The sequence below is a fragment of the Heteronotia binoei genome, chromosome 21, assembly GCF_032191835.1.
Source record: "Heteronotia binoei isolate CCM8104 ecotype False Entrance Well chromosome 21, APGP_CSIRO_Hbin_v1, whole genome shotgun sequence".
NCBI lineage: Eukaryota > Metazoa > Chordata > Lepidosauria > Squamata > Gekkonidae > Heteronotia > Heteronotia binoei.
This window is the reverse complement of record NC_083243.1, coordinates 141,056,404-141,071,422: the sequence shown is the minus strand read 5'-3', so window position 1 is coordinate 141,071,422 and position 15,019 is coordinate 141,056,404. Positions and strand designations below refer to the sequence as shown.

At 43.9% G+C, this 15,019-nt stretch overlaps 1 protein-coding gene across 1 annotated transcript in view; it reads right to left on the bottom strand.

Moving 5' to 3' along the window:
- The window catches only part of DKK3 (dickkopf WNT signaling pathway inhibitor 3), a 46,338-nt gene extending 33,128 nt beyond the window's left edge, over positions 1–13,210 (bottom strand). The window contains exon 1 of the mRNA XM_060262126.1: positions 12,951–13,210. Coding sequence (XP_060118109.1) covers positions 12,951–13,160 — 210 coding nt within the window. The 5' untranslated portion in view covers positions 13,161–13,210. The remainder of the gene's footprint in view (positions 1–12,950) is intronic.
- Positions 13,211–15,019: the final 1,809 nt, after the last annotated feature.

The following is a 15,019-nucleotide window of genomic DNA, read 5'->3' as shown; positions in this document are numbered from 1 at the left end:
GGGCCCCCCGTAGCTACAGGCCTGATGAGGATGCATTTTAAAGAGAATGTGGCATTTTTGGAAGCTGCAGGTTGTTGACAGTAAAGATGAGATCAAACCCAGACATGGCTCTCCTAAGTATCTAGTGAAAATCTTGTTTTAGAACTGCTGCTCTTCTTCCTAGGATCACTTGTCTCCAGGTGATAGCTGGAGATCTCCTGGAACTACGGCTTGTCCCCAGACAACAGAAGTCAGTTCTGCTGGAGAAAATGGCTGCTTTCAAAGGTGGATTCTATGAGATTATATCCTACTAAAGTCCCTCACTCCTCAAACCCCACCCTCCCCAAGCTTCTCCCCCAAAATCTGCAGAAATTTCCCAACCCACCACCAGTTTTTTCCCTTGTTACAACCAGGCCTCAGATTCAGCAGGAGCTCACACAAGCATAGCTCCTGAACCTTTCTGAGGGTTCCCCCTCCTCCTCCCCACCTTGTCCATTGAATAGTATGTGCAGCTGCATAACAATCCCTGGATAAGCTCCACCACCTATTTTTCTACAAAGCAACCCCTGGTTACAACCAAAACTCTTTGTAAACTGTGGAGTCTTGTGAGCAAAAATTCTACTTCATGAGCTACTGCATTAAAGTCGTGAGCTACTGCATAAATTAGTTTGCTTTGAGGTCATCCTTCCTGAGCTAAGACAAAAATGTATGAGCCGAAGGCTAAAAAAAAATGAGCTAGCTTACACTAACACAGCTTCGAGGTAACACAGGTTACAACTGTCCTGCTTCTTGAGTTGAAGCAATCAGAGAAGCAAAGGCCCTTAGATATTTCGGATGCATTTCACCAAGAGTTACTTGAAACTGACTTTCTTGGAGTCCAGGGGCAGCATCAAAGTTTATGCTAAAAAGAAGTGGCACTTTCTTGGGCTCTTCTTCTTCTTATGCTAGTAAAGATACCCACATGTTTTGCAATACTCCTCTAGGCAAATCACTCTTGCTCTAACAATCCTAATTTGTTCCCAGATCCATTCTCTGCTGTAGGAAGATTTTCCCCCCTCCAATTTCTGTCCTGCTAAAAAGGCCCAAGGCAGACAAAAACAAGTTACACAACATAAAACATAGGTATCAAATATGAAAGTACTGTACTAACACAACAGTCCATTTTTAATACTAAGGATTAATGTATCAATCACTTGTTATCTAAAACTAATTTGCTTTGTTGTTTCATTTGGATGCTCAATATAAGGTAAAAAGTAGAGAACCACAGCTACCTAGACAAACACAAGAAATAACTCAGTTTAGAACAAGTTGAAAGGTTCCTGGAGCATTATTATTTTAGAGGAGAAAGAACAGGATCAAACTATTCATTTAAAAGACTGTATGGAAAAAAGACAGTATTACTGCACTGATAAGAATAAACCTGTCAGAGATCTGAATACAGTTCTCTGATCTGTGGAAACTATCTTAACTGTTTGAAAGACAGTTTTCAATTACCCATTTGGAAGTAAGCCACCACCCCTTCTTCAATTATTTGTATATTCTTGCACATTAAATCATGACAGTAAATAGATGGCAAACACATAAGCAAATGGACACAGCTAGTTCAATGCATCCTGGAGGCAACTTAATCATCTACTCGCTAGCTGACATCTTGCACTCCTTCTTTATTCACAAGTCATAGACTGCTTCTAGTATGGCTTAACAAAAACAGAATTTCTAAGAGGTTTCTGTTCTCTTTAACAGAATTCTGTCCCTGCCCCTACTTTAGAGGTAAGGGGAACTTCATGCTTCTCCTAAAATAGTAAACAAGCAGTGGATTTGGAAGAGCAGCAGGGTCAACTCTGTATACTGAGCAGGGCCTGCATGCCTGCCAGGCAACTTTACATAGTCCCCAAGGCGTGGCCCTGGGGATGCAAAACTGGGTGCCCTTGGGAGGGCGGGACTGCCCCCTCCCTCCCAGGCAATTTAAATCACACAGGAAAGCACCCAGGAGCAGCCACTGCCCCTTCCCACACCCAAGAAAGGTCCCGCCAATCAGCTGATTGGTGGGGCCTTTAAGTCATCTGGGAGGCTGGCATCTGCTTCTGGGCGCTCTCCCAATCATAGGTAGCACTGGCAGAAGCAACCGGGCTGGCGTCCCCCTCCCCCTCGCAGCTTGAAGGCTGCCCCCACCAGCAATTAATTGCACCAGAAGAGCGGAAACCCTTCCCATGTGATTTAAAGACACTTTAAATGGAGGGGGAGGCCAGCCTGGCTGCTTTCTGCAGGTGCAATCTGTGATTGGGAGACCACCCAAGAGCAGGTGCTTGCCTCCCGAGGGATTTAAAGGTCCCACCGATAGCACAGGGAACAAACTCGATGCACTTAAATATTTCAGTACCAAACACGCACAAAATAACCAATATATCCCACTTGCACCGGAGTATTCATTACAAAGCTGAAAGGGCATAGTAATATCTCTTGTTCATTCACTCACACTCTGTTAGTAAACTGATTCCTCATATAACTGGATATAATTTTAAACAGGCTTCGTTTTGTAACCTTGCTCCCCTTTTCTGTTGTCACAAACTGAGTTTACATAAGAACATAAGAGAAGCCATGTTAGATCAGGCCAATGGCCCATCCAGTCCAACACTCTGTGTCACACAGTGGCAAATTATATATATATATATATATATATATATATATATATATATATACACACACACACACACACACACACACTGTGGCTAATAGCCACTGATGGACCTCCACTCCATGGCCCACGGGTTCTTGTATTGTGAGAAAGGGAGAAAAGCACTTCTTTCTCTACTTTCTCCATCCCATGCATTATCTTGTAAACCTCTATCATGTCACCCCGCAGTCGACGTTTCTCCAAGCTAAAGAGTCCCAAGCGTTTCAACCTTTCTTCATAGGGAAAGTGTTCCAGCCCTTTAATCATTCTAGTTGCCCTTTTCTGGACTTTCTCCAATGCTATAATATCCTTTTTGAGGTGCGGCAACCAGAACTGCACACAGTACTCCAAATGAGACCGCACCATCGATTTATACAGGGGCATTATGATACTGGCTGATTTGTTTTCAGTTCCCTTCCTAATAATTCCCAGCATGGCATTAGCCTTTTTTATTGCAAACGCACACTGTCTTGACATTTTCAGTATCTACCACGACCCCAAGATCTCTCTCTTGGTCAGTCTCTGCCAGTTCACACCCCATCAACTTGTATTTGTAGCTGGGATTCTTGGCCCCAATGTGCATTACTTTGCACTTGGCCACATTGAACCACATGCTGAGTCTTCCTCAATAACCCATGTTCATCAATGTGCCTACTCATTCTGTCCTTGATAATGCTTTCTACCAACTTTCCCGGTATTGAAGTCAGACTGACTGGCCTGTAATTTCCCGGATCTCCTCTGCAACCCTTTTTAAAGATGGGGGTGACATTTGCTACCTTCCAGTCCTCAGGAACGGAGGCAGATTTCAATGAAAGATTACAGATTTTTGTTAGAAGATCCACAAGTTCAACTTTGAGTTCTTTCAGAACTCTCGGATGTATGCCATCCGGACCCGGTGACTTATTAGTTTTTAATTTGTCTATCAGTTGTAGGACCTCCTCTTTTGTCACCTCAATCTGACTCAGGTCTTTCAACACCCCTTCCAAAATTAGTGGTTCTGGGGCAGGCAAAAAGTTCTCATCTTCCACAGTGAAGACGGAGGCAAAAAATTCATTCAGCTTCTCAGCCATTTCCCTATCCTCCTTCAGTAATCCTTTTACCCCATGGTCATCCAAGGGCCCCACTGCCTCCCTGGCTGGTTTCCTACTTCTAATATATTTGAAGAAATTTTTATTGTTGGTCTTTATGTTTTTTGCAATATGCTCCTCATAGTCCCTTTTTGCCTGCCTCATCACAGTCTTGCATTTGATTTGCCACAGCCTGTGTTTCCTTTTACTAATCCCACTTGGACTGGTTTTCCACCGTTTAAAGGAGTCCTTCTTACCTTTTACAGCTTCCATTACTTTGTTTGTTAACCATGCAGGCCTTTTCTTATGCCTGTTTGTGCCTTTCCTAACTTGTGGTATGTATTTTATCTGAGCTTCTAGGATTATAGTTTTAAATCGTCTCCAAGCTTCCCCAAGTGTTTTGACCGTATTTACTGTTCCTCCTCACATGCCTCCTCATCTCAGTGAATTTACCCCTTTTAAAGTTAAATGTGGTGGTGGCGGTCTTTTTGGGCAACTCCCTATTTATACAAACAGTGAAATCAATAACATTATGGTCACTGCTCCCAAGCGGTGCAACCACTTTTACATCTCTCACCAAGTCTTGGGCATTACTTAGGACCAAATCCAGGATCGCCCCACCCCTGGTAGGTTCTGAGACCATCTGCTCCATAGCACAGTCATTGAGAGCATCAAGAAACTCAATCTCTTTCTCTCGACCAGAACACATATTGACCCAATCAATCTGCGGGTAGTTAAAATCACCTATTACGACACAGTTTTTACGTTTAGCCGCTATCTTTAAGCCTTCCATCATATTATAATCATCCTCTCTCTTTTGATTTGGTGGGCGATAACAAACTCCCATAGTTAAATTTCCTTTTGGGCCCTATATTTCGACCCAAAGTATTTCTAAAAGTGAATCTAATTCTCTGACCTCAGTCTTACTGGACCGTATATCCTGTCTGACATACAGAGCCACCCCACCTCCAACCCTTCCCTCCCTATCCTTCCGATATAACTTATATCCAGAAATCACCGTGTCCCACTGATTCTCCTCATTCCACCAAGTTTCTGAAATTCTCACAATGTCTATGTTTTCTCCCAACACTAAACATTCCAATTCACCAATTTTACTTCGAACACTTCTAACATTTGCATACAAACATCTATAATTTCCCAGGCAAGCTAGGCCCGCCATCTTCCTCCTGCCGCCTCGAGACACTGGCAGACAGTCCATACCGTTTGTCACCATCACAGTGGACAACTCTGGTCCGTTACCCGGTAGAAAAATAGCAGCCAACCCTTCATCTCTTTGAGACGAGTCCTCCCGAACCAGAGACATTTCATTTCCTGTCGGCTTTCCCCCAAGATTTAGTTTAAAAACTGCTCTGCCACCTTTTTGATTTTAAGCACCAGCAGCCTGGTTCCATCCGGGGACAAGTGGAGACCATCTCTTTTGTACAGCTCCTGCTTGTTCCAGAAAGCATCCCAGTGCCTAACAAACTTAAACCCTTCCTCCTTACACCATCGTCTCATCCACACATTGAGACTTCTAATTTGTGCCTGTCTCTCCTGCCCTGCACGTGGAACAGGTAGCACTTCTGAGAAGGCTACCTTGGAGTTCCTGGCCTTAAGTCTCCCGCCTAGCAGCCTAAATTTTTTTCCAGGACCTCATGACTGCATTTCCTCACATCGTTGGTACCAACATGCACCACGACCACAGGCTCCTCCCCAGCACTGTCTATCAGCCTATATACTACACGCGTAATGTCCGCTACCTTCGCACCAGGCAGGCAAGTCATCATACGGTCAGTACGCTGTTTCGCCACCCAGCTGTCTACTTGCCTAAGGATCGAATCACCAACTACCGAACCCCCCCCTCCCCCTGCCCAGGGATGGTTCCTTGGTGCGAAAGGATTCCCGCTCACCAACCGAAGACGAGGTCCCTTCTGAGGGCGCATTCCCCTTATCCTCAGCACGGTGCCCTGTTCCCTCTCGACCCTCACGCTCTCTGGCAGCAACGGGGCTGCTACGTTCAGAGCGGGGCTCATCTAATACGTCCCCGAGAGTCTTCCCCAAGTGCCTAACTGACCGTCTCTGCTTCTCCAGGGCAGTCACCTCGGCCTCAAGGGTACGAACTCGTTCCCTGAGGACCAGGAGCTCCTTGCATCGAGCACACACCCAAGATTTCTGTCCTTTGGGCAGATAATCGTACATGTGACACTCAGTGCAAAACACTGGAAAGCCCCCAACCCCCTGCTGGCATTCTATCTTCATTTTATATATAAAATAAAAATATACAGTCCTCTTTAAATGCTGTTTGTTTAAGTGGCTCCCCTTCTGGAGGGTCAACTTACCTTATTGGGAGAACAAGGAAATCAGGGATCTGGGTTCCTAGTCCTTAGGGAGCCCCCAGGCGAAGAGCCACAGGCAAGAGCCCTCGCGCCTTTGGCAAGGTGCAGCTTAAAATGTAAAGAGGGTGGAGCAGAGGCACTCCTCAGCAATCAGCAGCAATCACTCTCAATCTCTTTCTCCTTTAGCCCACTCAACCAAACAAAGAGCAAACAAAGACCAAACAAACAGCAGTTCCCCAGCTATCATGCCTCTGAACACATCAGTGCAGCTGCTGAAGTGAACTCACAAAAGTTTATGCTGGCATAAAACTGCATGTATGCCCCTTGAAGTGTGCCGCACATGTGAGTAACAAGTCACAGAGAGAGGAGTAGAAACAGCAGCACACAGCTGCATTCCAGGCACCTGTACCACAACTCTCTTTCCAGGAAATGAGTCACAGGCACAAAAAGAAGATGTAACCAGCTTGTAGGCACCAGAGCCCTGAGGGAAGGTGAGGCAGTTCCAATTTCACCCTCCCTGGAAAAGGAGGAACAGCCACACAGCAGCAGCAACTGAACCACCTCCCTTCCCACTGATTCCAGCTATGTTACTCATAACTTTCTGTCTTTCTTTTGGCTGGAGTACTGGAGTGGTTAAGAGCGATGGACTCTAGTCTGGAGAACCAGGTTTAATTCCCCACTCCTCCACAGGAAGACAAAACTCTCTCAGCCCCACCTACCTCACAAGGTGCCTGTCGCAGGAAGAGGAGAAGATAACTGTAAACTGCTTTGAGACTCCTAAAGGTAGAGAAAAGCAGGATATAAAAACCTACCGTTCTTCTTAATAGCTCGTTATTAAAAGAGACATAACTTAGTGTGCATAACTATTTTAAGATTCTGAAAAAATGTTATATCTTAACATGCTCTTCACTCTTAAATCCTCCTTTCTCTTCCTAATTCAACTTTCTGACAGCTTCTGTCTTTCACACTCCTATAATACTCTGGCAGTATTAGGTTTTGGCTCTGTCTATCCCTAATATACCCTCTAGTTATTTCTACTTTTCTTCTTTAGAATCTTAATGTCTTTCACAGCACTAGTATGGGATTCTAACCAGAAGACTGCTTCTCAGACACTGTAGAATGCTGACTGATCAGAATTGACTGTCAGTCTTAACTGCTGGCAGTCTGCTGAGAGATTACTGCTGACTGACTTCTCTCTCCCTCCCCTCACACTTTTTAGCTCTGCCCACACTCTCTAAGTCACTGACCGATCACCTCACTCACATTCCCCCTCTTTCACCCCCTTTTTTCCACTGCAACTTACTAACAATTAAAGGAGCACACATATATAAACTCAAGTCATTACAAATAGTATTTCAATTATAGTGCCAAACACCAATTTGACTACAAATTACAATTAACAGTGCAGTTATTCATTTAGCATGCTGAAACAGGGATGAAATCCAAGGTTATGTGGAAACAAGTAATCAAATCAATATACACTAACCAGAAAATTCAAATGTAGAAACCCAAGATGTTATAGAAAAATGGGAAGTGCCAAGCCACAGACTTCTATAAGCTTTTAAAGTGCTATTTTAACATTTAAATCAATATTGTATACTCAATGTATTAATAAGGGTCATGCAATATATTATACAGAAGAAAACATAATATATGGCCTATTATTTTTTCCCCCTTATCATAAAGATTCTAGAGAGGGAGGAGGGAAAAAGCAATTAAGTCCTAGATTCCCAGAATTCCCTAGGAAGAGCTAATGATCCAATTCAAAATACACTACATGTATTTCCGAGTAGTGCATTTAGGATTTGGGTGCCAGTGACAGGAAACAACTGAGCATTCAGAAGGCTTGTCACCACCTTGTCATTTAAAAATGCTGCACAAGAGCCAAAACAGAGTCATACCGAGGCAGTTTATAGACCAAAACCTGATCTTATGCCTCTCCAAAGTATTCAGGGTGTAACATCCAAAATGAAGCGTCAAACCTCAAGGTTGCCTGAATGTCATATCCTGCAATATGGAAGTGTTCTCCTCTTATCTCAGATAAGTGGCTGTTAGCTACTCTGACCCAGAACTGCACACTACAGATGGTCACTGCCCATATTCCAGGCCTGAACTCTTAACATGAGAAAGATGAGTGTATTTATTTGAATTCTGTCCCCCCCCCACAAAAAAAACCCAGTGCAGCTGTATACTTTTCCATTTGTCAAGGAAACGTTTTCATCCAGCTGTATTGCTGTCAGTTACACAAACAAAAAGCTTTGTTTTTTCTCTCCAGACTTCAACTAAGTGGTTCTCAAAAAATTTTCACATGGAAATCACAGGCATGTATCAAAGGCCAGATTCTAGCTTCAAAATAAATTCAAGTATATTATATCAGCAAGATAAGACTTCTCCCTGTCCCTCCCCATCTCACAATCACAAATTGCCTTTAAAAACTCTCAGGACAGTTTCTCTCACGCTTTTCTAAAGTGTGGTCAATGTGAAGAATGAAACAAAAATGTATGTGAAATAGTTTTTAAAAGTCTACTCCTTAAAAATGAAAAACACCTTTACTTAAAAAGTTTAAAAAAAAAGACTGCACCTTTGGATACTTGTTTCAACAGAAGAACAAACATTTCTTTTTAGAAGCCCAGTTAAGAACCAATTAACTAACTGTTCAGGTGAACTGCTTCCACCTAAAAACACCCTGCTGTGTGACAAACTGTTTAATGAACTATCACTTTTATAGAAACCTAACACTAGAGTAGGGTTGCCAAGTCCAATTCAAGAAATATCTGGGGACTTTGGAGGTGGAGCCAGGAGACATCGGGGCGGAGCCAGGAATAAGGGTGTGACAAGCATAATTGAACTCCAAGGGAGTTCTGGCCATCACATTTAAAGGGACCGCACACCTTTTTAAATGTCTTCCTTCCATAGGAAATAATGAAGGATAAGGGCACCTTCTTTTGGGGCTCATAGAATTGGACCCCCTGGTCCAATCATTTTGAAACCTGGGGGGTATTTTGGGGAGAGGCACTAGATGCTATATTAAAAATTTGGTGCCTCTGCCTCAAAAAACATCCCCCCCCGATACCTCCAGATCAATTCCCCATTATACCCTGTGAGACTCGATCTCCACATTGGGAATAATGAAGTGCACAGCAGACATTTCCTCTCCCCCCCCCCCCCGCCATTTCTGGCGACTCTGAAGTGAGGGATTGGCATCTCTACTCATGAGTTGCTGCCAACTTCTTCAAAGTAACACAGACACACCATCCCAAGAGGAAGCCTTTCCAATCGGAGACTGAAGCCTCCGGAGATGGAAAGCCACATGGTGGCTATGGGGGTGGGGCTTCCCCCCTGCCTGCCAGCTGACTGGGGGCGGGAAGGAGCCTGGGAATGCAGGAGAACCCCCGCTTGGACCTGGGGATTGGCAAGTCTACACAACACTGACTTCTAGATCATATTGCACCAAACACTAGATTTATGCCTCAAGCAGCCATTTAGTATAGTTATGTAAAATATTTATATGCCTGCGTGCTACTGAGCGTCTCAGGACCCAGGCAAACACTCTCTTGTAAGCAAAGTGTATCTGATAATTCCAAAAGTCTTTGAACAACTTCCAGCTAATGGTTTCTAGAAGTGTGGCAAACGCATTCAAATTTGTCTCTTCCGTCATAAATGAAGTTAAACCCATGTAGTATAGACCAGGCATGGCCACACTGTGGCTTGAGAGTTACATGTGGCTCTTTCACACATATTGTGTGGCTCTTGAAGCCTCTGCCACCCATCAGCCAACTTGGAGAAGTCATTTCTCTCTCTCAATCATTTCTTCAAGCCAAGCCAGACAGCAGCAGCTTGGAGAATGCATTTAAAGTTAAAGGTGCTTTTTTCTACCTCTCCCTCCCCAACTTCCTTCCTGTCTTATGGCTCTCAACATTTGATGTTTATTTTATGTGGCTCTTACATTAAGCAAGTTTGGCTACCTCTGGTATAGACCCAATGTGATGCAAAGAGTTTAAGTCTTTGAGGGCCTGAGTTCAAATCCACATTCAATTCCAAGTGACATCTGCCCATTTTAAGCTGTGAAAAAAGTTTCTTCCAGCCTGCTCCAAGGCTACCATCTCTGATACATTTTTGTAGGAATGAGACATGCTGAGGCTGATGCAGATTTGAACTATTAAAAGTAAAACATTACAGGATATATTCTACATTGTTATTTCATTTCTTACTTCATGTATACTATACATTAAGAGACATTATGGAGAGTGAATGGAAATGAAACCAAAATCATACACAACCTTTCAATGAACACAAAAGCAGCTCTGCTGGATCAGGCAAAATATCCATCAAGTCAAGCATTTGTTTTCCACAGCAACCAGAAAGCCCTGAGAAGCCCTCAGCAAGGACAATGAGACAATAGTCCTCCACTGCTGTTGACCACCAGCACATGGCATTCAAGAGCACACCCCCTTTTCATGGGACTTTCCACAAATCACCCTTGCATCCAGGAAAGGGTGCACATGCTTGAAATCTTATCACATTAACAGGACTGGATCTACATGTTTTTTGAGGGGGGGGGGAGATTTAAAAATGACGTCCCCTTATGAGCCATTCTATCTTATGGTGCCATAGAATACAACAGACTCCACACCCAATTTGGCGCCCCCCCACCAGCGCCCGGGGCAAGCACCCCCCTCTGCCCCCCGTAGATCTGGCCCTGACATTATAGCACACTTCACATCAATCAGGAACAGTGTCACCACTTCCTGACTCACTTGGAAAGGGAGCAATTACAATTCTAAAAAAAAAAAAATAGTTAAGGAGTTTCCACACAGTATAAGCAGAAAGAACACGCATTTAGGAATTCTATTTAGCAATTTCCAGAACTGATAGGTTATGCAATGTGTATAAGGTATGATCAGGCTACATGACAAGGCTACTATGTGTTAATAAGATGGTCTGCCAACATTTACTGCTTTTAAACATTAAGGATCAAGATAACATGAACATCAGCAACTCGCAGTGTTTGCTTTCGATACAGAAGTAAGCAGTAGATCCTCAAATTCTTCTCTGGTTCAGACCCCCCTTTTTCCTCTAGCAGCTGATCAGTGATAGAAAAAGTCTCTCTTTCTCCCTTAACCACTACCTCCTCCTCCCTCGATGCTTCTCTAGCACACCATCCTTTTGAATGGTGTCCATGGGTTACCTGAATCATAATGCCTGACTACATTTCCCAGAATCTCATCAGATGCTACCCATCGAAGGCACTGAGGAAACAGAAGGGGGCAGGAGATATACATAGGTTCCCTAACGGCAGTCTGCCACAACTGCTGTTTCTATGCCAGGATGGTCAAGAGTGGTGGCTCGCAAAGGAAGACCTTCCCATCTCAATTCTAAACTTGGAACAGTGCTTGGAGGAGGAAAGGAGCTATTTACAGTTTTATTTACAAACCGCTTGGTCTCTTGTGAAGTGAGCTCATGGAGGCAGGAGTGAAGGGAGTCTTCCATAACTAACCAAGGAACTACAAGTGGGAAGTACCCACATGGAGTTGCTGAAAGATTAATAATGTAGAGAAAGTAAACTCCAAGAGCTGCCACAAACCAGTCCCATTATCGAGATCTATAATGTGGCTGGAAAATGAGTTCAAACTAAACCCCACCCTAATGCTATTGGCCAGAAAGACACATAAGCAATTGCAGGGAAAGGAAAGTGGAACAGGAGCAGCAGCTAAACATACTGTCCTTTGTGCAAAGCAAACACAATGGTTTGCAGTTGAGGGAAAGGGCCTCTTTCTGAGATCTGCACCTGGGTTCATGTTAGCAACAATGAATACCCTCTTTGTGAGAGAAAGTTGCTGCTTTAACAGGATGTGCAAGGCAGCATTATAGCTGCTCTCTTATTCTGTCCCGTTCACATTTTTTCCACATTGGCTCTGGGATCTGCTGCTTCAGGAGACAAATGTTAAATTCTTGTTAAGAGTCTTTGAAACTATGCTGCAAAGTTTATATTAGCTGTGCAAGTTTTTGGGAGGGTTTATTACATCCTACAGTGGAAACTTTTCTTGTAGCCACACAGTATTAGAACACAACCAACATATGTAGATACATTTTAAGGGGAGCAATGTTCAAAAAGTAGAGACACCATTCACAAGGGCCTCACCCGCAGATAAATCACACAGCACAGCTTATTACACACCTCAAAATGGTTTACATTATCCACTACTGTCTAAATAGATTTTAACATTTAAATGTAAGTGTATAGTGAACTGTCCTAATGTACTGTAAACATATAACATTTTCAAAAATGTGGTATAAAAATCTCCAGAAGAAGAAATATGTTACCTGAATCCAAAACATCAACTGAAGCATTCTATTCCATGCAACAGCACATATAGAACAGAATATATAGAATACTTTATATTTAGTTACTTCATTTATATCCTGACTTTCTTCTCAAGGAGGACCAAAGAGGCTTACACTGTTCTTCTCTTATCAATTTTATCTGCACAGCAAGCCTGTTTGGTAAGTGAAGCTAAGATCTCCCATTAAGCTTCCACGGCAGAGCGAGGATTCAAATCTGGGTCTCCCAGATCCTAGTTCCATACTCTAACGACTACACCACATTAGTTATTCTACCAGCTTCCCTTACCGGGACCCTAATTAGAGTTCTCCCATACTTTTTGTCATGTCTCCATTATCTGAACCTACAGAAAAATAACACTTCTTGGGCCAGACCTCAATCACACATTTCAAGAAAGGTTGTTCAGTCTGCTGTTCTGTGAGAAGAGGCACAACTCTGAATCCAGCAGGTAAGAATCTCTAAGTGGGATTTCATCCCAGCCAGTAGTAGAAATACCAAGCTCCCAAGTCCCATCTGAAGCTCAATGTGCTGGCTTGGAATGCCAGTCTTACCTCTTCAACTGCATTCCTCAGCTTGTACGTAGTATCCTCCATCAACTCTTCCACTTCACGGAACATCTCACTCAGGCTGGCTTCATCTTTGGGAAAACTTAGAACTATCTCCTCAGGGTGCTGTTTTCCATCTCCATCTAAGGTGGGAGCTGCATACACCACCCCTAGAAGGATGGGCAGGAACACCAGTCTTGACCAAAGCAGGAACATTCTTAGCACTCTCTTTTGAATCCCTGGAAGCAAAAGCCACACACAAAGGAAGGTTCAGACTTTTTTAAAAATGGGAATGCAGGCACCCCTACCATAACACTAGCATGGCACTGCTACTGGTCCAGAAATGCTGTTATTGCAAGTCAGGAAAACTGCTGAATAGAGTTGTGAAATTTTTAGCCCAATTCTTTACTAAAAGGCAACAGGACCCACCACCATAGTCCTTCATTACACATAAGTGTCTTCCAACTTACACCTGCCCATACCTGCACCAAGCATACCTGCACCAAGCTATGTACTACTGTTGTACCAATTTCCAACACAGATATTACAATTACAATACACAAGATATACTTCCAATTCATAAATTATTTCCTCTTTAAAAGTGTGGTCAAGTGGGATCCCCAAAGCTGATCACAAATAGGCAATCTGCAGTCCAAGTAAGAACAACAGCTGTGACTGGTCAAAGAGGAAAAGAGTCTGAAGCAACAAGGACTGCCTAGAAATGCCTGCCCTAAACTGGATAACCTGATCCCATCGGATCTTGGAAACTAAGCAGGCTTAGCCCTGGCTGGTATCTGGGAGGGACACTACCAAGGAGTACCAGGGTCACAGGGGCAGGCAAGGGAAAACCACCTCTGAAAGTCTCTTGCCTTGAAAATCCACGAGCCAGCTATGACTTGAGAGCTAAAAAAAAAAAAGCTTTACTAAGTTCAATGCGGTCTACTTTCGTGTCAGCCGGCTCAAGACGCCAGTCTCAGACACCTCCTTCAACCCTTCCGCCGCCTTTTTTCGCAAATACCTGCTTCTTCCTGTGCTCTTCCAACCCACGAATCCTGAAGAAATGGACCTCTCGTTCTTCTCCAGCCTTCTGCCCGTATCCGGTGCCTGCCTGGCTAGCTAGCAAAGGATGCTACGCCGCCTCCTTGTTACTGCTGAGACGACCCGCCCTCCTATTGCCGGACAAGGAACCGCCTTCATTGCGCTTCCAGTCCAGCCAAAGCAGGCAATAGCCGTGCCTTCTGGGCACTCCTTTCCTCTATTGGCTGAAAGCGCTGCGGGAACTGAGGGAGGCGGGACCAGGTGCTTGGGCGGTGGGGGCAATAACTGATGCCGAGACATTCAGGTAGGCAGCCAGCCCCGTTGGTCTGAATCAGCAGGAACAAAATTTGATTGTGGAGATTTCACCCGTCTCGAGGTCATGTGATCTGGCGTATGCGAGCAAGTCGCAGCTTTGTAGTAAGCTTAGTTAGCGGGGCTTGGTGGCGTCCCCTGAAAGCAGGCGTGTGCACGTCCCAACAGCAGTGGTCTGCACTTGGAAGGGCCTTGCTTGGTAACCTAGAAAGTCAACTCTCTGGCCTGCTTACTCAGAAATAAGTATCATTGAGCGGGCGCGTGCACGTTCACCTCTGGCGAAGGTAGCTGCATACAGAGCGTATTAAGTCTGGTGCAATTGGTGCTGTTCTTGCTTATTCAAGCAGCCCAAAAACCACTTGTGTTCAAAAATCAAATACTTAATAAAGAATAAGAAAAATATTTCATTCTATAAGTGCGCAAACATCCATAAATTCATACAAATTCACACATAGTACCGAAAGGTTAAAAAGTCCCACTAACAAAATGTCCATTCCACTGAGTGACTGATAAAACTTGTTTCAATCTTCAATGGGTATCACTCCCAATTTCTCCTGTTGTCCACAGTCAAGCCTCAGATATCACTCAGTGGAATACATATGCTTTCATACAAGCCTGTGAACTGAAGAGATGTCACTCTGCTTTCAGTTTAGGTAGGCATGTTTGAATTTACAACAAGGATCAAAGTACGGTAACTTCAGAACTGACAGAATGGCTGCTGGAAG